At 39.5% G+C, this 4,138-nt stretch overlaps 1 protein-coding gene across 2 annotated transcripts; it reads right to left on the bottom strand.

The window, feature by feature from the left end:
- Window positions 1-1,096: 1,096 nt before the first annotated feature.
- On the bottom strand, window positions 1,097-3,849 carry LOC134182158 (uncharacterized). 2 transcript variants are annotated; one of them, XR_009970280.1, is made up of 3 exons: window positions 3,491-3,849; window positions 1,736-3,421; window positions 1,097-1,672 (listed from the first exon to the last, which is right to left on the bottom strand). XR_009970280.1 is itself a non-coding variant. In XM_062649522.1 (2 exons), exons 1-2 carry the CDS (start codon window positions 3,789-3,791, stop codon window positions 3,051-3,053), a joined length of 672 nt encoding a protein of 223 aa, XP_062505506.1. In that variant the 5' UTR covers window positions 3,792-3,849; the 3' UTR covers window positions 1,097-3,050. The 2 variants fall into 2 exon arrangements, 1 of the variants encoding a protein (XP_062505506.1); XM_062649522.1 differs by having other exon boundaries at window positions 1,097-3,421.
- Window positions 3,850-4,138: the final 289 nt, after the last annotated feature.

Below are 4,138 nucleotides of genomic sequence, written 5' to 3'. Positions count from 1 at the left end.
CAAGTAACTGCACCTAACTTTCATGATGTTGATGCCCGGATACAAGATTCTGAACAGGAAATTCGCTGACTTCTACACCTATAGTAACGCCCATCTCCCCAATTTGTTACGTCCACACTTTCATCTTCATGATCAGCTGTTCTCTATCTCCATAGGTTATACAAAGGAGAGCTGTGTCTGTGTGTCTGTGTCTGTCTGTGAATGTGTGTGTGTGTGTGTGTGTGTGTGTGTGTGTGTGTGTGTGTGTGTGTGTGTGTGTGTGTGTGTGTGAGCATACAATCATAAATTAATTTACTAACAACTATAAATCTAATCTGCCCGTGCGGAGAACGGGATGGTGGGCTAGTTAATTATAACTGCATGAGATGACTGGCCATGGAACAAGACCACAAGGTGAAAAATGCTGGAGTCTGGACAGATATGATGTCAAGAGTGGTCTTAAGATTTTTAGTAAAATGACTGATCATCCTACATGCAAGCTAGCGCTCAATCTGGATAACTCCAGGGGGGCCTATAGATTTAATTACTTTTGTTGGTGCAAAAAAAACGACACTGCGCTGATTATGATTATGTACAATGGATATTCACATTTCATATGTACAATGGATATTCACATTTCATGGAGTGTAGAGGCTACTTGTAGGGGTTTACAGAAACTTGATCTGCTTCTCAACTGTCCTGCATGTAGTTGTAAATTATGTCAAACTATGACAAATCAGTTGTGGAAAGAACTACAAGCAAAGTCAAGTAGAAAACAGAAAATAGTAGACTTAATTAACTTGCTTGATAGCAATTAAGGCATAACGTTCCTTAAGAAAAGGAAACGCTAAAAGCCAAACTATATCTACAGCATGTAAGATCAACCAATGGTGTTTTTGCATAGAGTCTAGGGAACCAATTTTTAGTCTCGCGCAGCCAGCCCCTGCGCAGCCAGCCCCCTTTTGACTTCCGTTGGCAGTTCGAGTTCTGCTTGAGGCATGATGAAACTGAGAGTGACATGTACTGAGAGTGTTTGGTCAGATAGACTGGCAGTGACTCGTGCAATTGACACTGAGACAGTTTGATGTATAGATAGAGTCTAAATTGCAAGTACAGTACACGTGCAATGTATTTGCTTCAACAATTAAACTATACAACTAGCTCTAGTGTTGCTGCACCCTCTATCTCATTATCGATCTTGCCAAAAATATACCCTCATATACAAGTTCCATAAGTCTGTACTCTGACTCATCAGCTGCCACCTTTCATTTGACTTCAATTCTGGAACAGACTTTGATAAATTATGCTGATCATTCAGTTTGTCTCCAATTGTATAGCACGTATATGTTAATTGCGGCTTGGGTAGTCGATTTTCATTTCAATACCATTATTGTTGGTGGTGACTGTCACAGTAATGTTTGTCGCTGGCAATTTGGTTTTGGGATCTATTAGATCAATTTTCTGGGAGCTACTTGAGTATGTTCCCCTCTTGAAAAAATTGTCTTCTTTCAGATCGAGTTCCAAGCCATGCAGATAAATGAGCCAATTTGAAACTGTGCGCAGCCATGCAGCTCTATTAGTGTCTGCTGAACAAGAGGTTTATCATTCTTTTCTGCTTGAACTACAACAGACTTGATTTCTTCAAATTCATTCCATACAGTAACATAGGTAGAGAATGAGTTTGTTATCCGACCTAGATTGTGATGACAGAAAAGTCACAGTCTAAGTGCGTCTTTGGTGACAATCAGCTCCTCACCATTGTTTGCACTAATTGCTTGGGATGTCTCAATGGCATCATCATCACGAAACGCTGATGCAGTGTACTCTGTGTCAAAAGCAACAGGAAAGACTTTTCTTGTTCCAGTTTGAACATTTAGTGTATGCCACACAAGCACATCAGGGTTGGATTTCGAGTTTGATGAATCATGATAGAAGATAAAATGTCCAACTTCTCCACCACTTGCATTGTTTACGACAGTCCAGTCAATTGATGTAGCCATCTATGCTTCTCTCAGTATATAGTGGCCATTAGTATCAAACACAACACTCGTTTCTGCAGCAGCAGTCTTGAGTCCAGAAACCTCTTACAGTTTCTGAGAAGTAATAAAAGTTACAGAACACCTACAACGTAGGCAATCACCTCTAATTGCTGAGCAATCTTGAGCCAACTGCTTTAGCTTCCAAGGGGTCAGTGATGACGCACGTACATGTACACACTTACTGGTATCATAGTTGTCTCTTTTATCAAAACACTTGGTTAGTCTTCGATCTCATCTTGTAATTCTGTTCATATGTTATATCTTATGCGCATATGTTATAGATCTCACTGTCTATAGATAGTACGGTATGTTGGGAGCTTCTACTTACTAAGTCCGTCTATAGCCACGATTAGCAGAAAAGAAGCAACAAGATTTTAACTTAGTTTTACTGCTTTCTAATACAGAAACAAATCTATACATAGCAATTGTGTGTACAAGATGCATTTTGAACTCTTCTGTACGGAATTTGGTTACAATGTGCACATGCATTAGTCTCGCGTAGCCAGACCCTGGCAGAGAGAGTCTGGCTACGTGAAACTACACATGCATGCTGTATATGTAACAGCTTATTCGAAATTAAATTGAAAGTTTAAAACTCTGCTTTAAACATTATTATGGAGAAAACCTGCACTTGCATCCTAGAAGCGCCACAGTTCAAGTTCACAAGCCTTCCTAAACGCTAGTCGACCAGCTCGTGCATATCAAGTCTCTGATTCAACAGCCACCTTTGTTCTATACGGCGTCGTTTTCATGTTTGTGTATATGCTGTCACAAATTAGTTCTACTTCTTTTTAATACGTATACTGTCCAGCCATCTAGTCAGCTTATAGTTACAAGTCAAAATATCATTCTAGACAATTAACCACACATGCATGCTTTCATAGCCAGACACTACTATACAAACTCTATACTCTGTACATGATTGTCTCTCTAACAGAAAACGTAATCAGCAAACTAATGTTCATTATAAATTGTGCTCAACATTCAGTTTGTCCATCCATCAATCCAAGTGTACATCTAACACCAACCTTTTTAATGATGATAATTAAAATAGCGGCTTGGATAACTGATTGTGACTTCAATAGCATTTCCCTTGTTGCTGACTGTCACGACAATGTTTTTCGCAAACAAGTGGGTAATTGGGTCTATCAGATTGATTTTCTTAGAGCTATTTGAGTATGTACCACTTTTGAAAGTATCACCCTGTTTCAGCTCACAGTTCCAAGCAATGAAGATGAATGAACCAATTTGAAATTGTACATGGTCATTCAGCACTATCATTGTCTGCTGAATAAAAGGTTTAGTATTCTTTTGCGCTTGAATCAAAATTTGCTTGTTTCCTTCATATTCATTCTCTACAGTGACATAGTTGGTCGATCCGTCTGGTGAGTCTGTCTTCAAATCTGTGAATAAAATAAAAACCTATATTTCTAATAGTATAGCATATTATACACTACAATCTGTCACTCAACCTAGCATTGGAGCGTCACTATCGGCGTCTTTTTTCACAATCAGGAAGTCACCATGTTTTGCAAGAATTGCTTTAGATGTCTCCGTGCTGTCGCCTCCGTGTGTCACTGTCGCTGTATACTCTGTGTCTAGAGCAATAGGAAATTTTCCTTTTCCTCCAGCTTGAATATTTAGTGTGCGCCACACAAGCACGTCGGCGTTGGGTTCTAGATTGACAGGCTCTTGAAAGAAGATGAAATGACTGGCATCCACACCAGGCAGATCTATCTTGTTTACTACTGTCACGTTGCAAGATGTTGTCATCTCTCGGTTAGTAAAGAACAATGATGTACCGACTACAAAAGTTCAGGTTCGACGTTGACTAGAGATCCCGGATGTGGTAACATGCAAATTACCGTTGTCTCCATGCTCCCGTATGGCGTGCTACCAATGCCAAAACAATTGCTGCAGCACTAATACTCAGCACTAATATAATGAGAAAAAACATTGTGTATAATGCATTATGCATAATGCATTGTGTATAATGCTTTTTATATAAAATGCCTAGTGAATAATGCTGCACAAATACGCAGCACTAATACGCAGCACTAGTACGCAGCACTAATACGCAGCACTAATACGCAGCACTAACACGCAGCACTAACATAATG

The sequence above is a fragment of the Corticium candelabrum genome, chromosome 7 (assembly GCF_963422355.1).
Source record: "Corticium candelabrum chromosome 7, ooCorCand1.1, whole genome shotgun sequence".
Taxonomy (NCBI): Eukaryota; Metazoa; Porifera; class Homoscleromorpha; order Homosclerophorida; family Plakinidae; genus Corticium; species Corticium candelabrum.
This window is presented reverse-complemented; position numbering and strand designations above follow the sequence as displayed.

Bases quoted from the DNA above. Each gene is read 5' to 3' on its own strand.
- LOC134182158 (XM_062649522.1), bottom strand. From the start codon at position 3,791: ATGACAACATCTTGCAACGTGACAGTAGTAAACAAGATAGATCTGCCT. The intron at 3,422-3,490 runs GTTGAGTGACAG...TTTTATTCACAG, and splicing joins TAGTGACGCTCCAATGCTAG to ATTTGAAGACAGACTCACCA.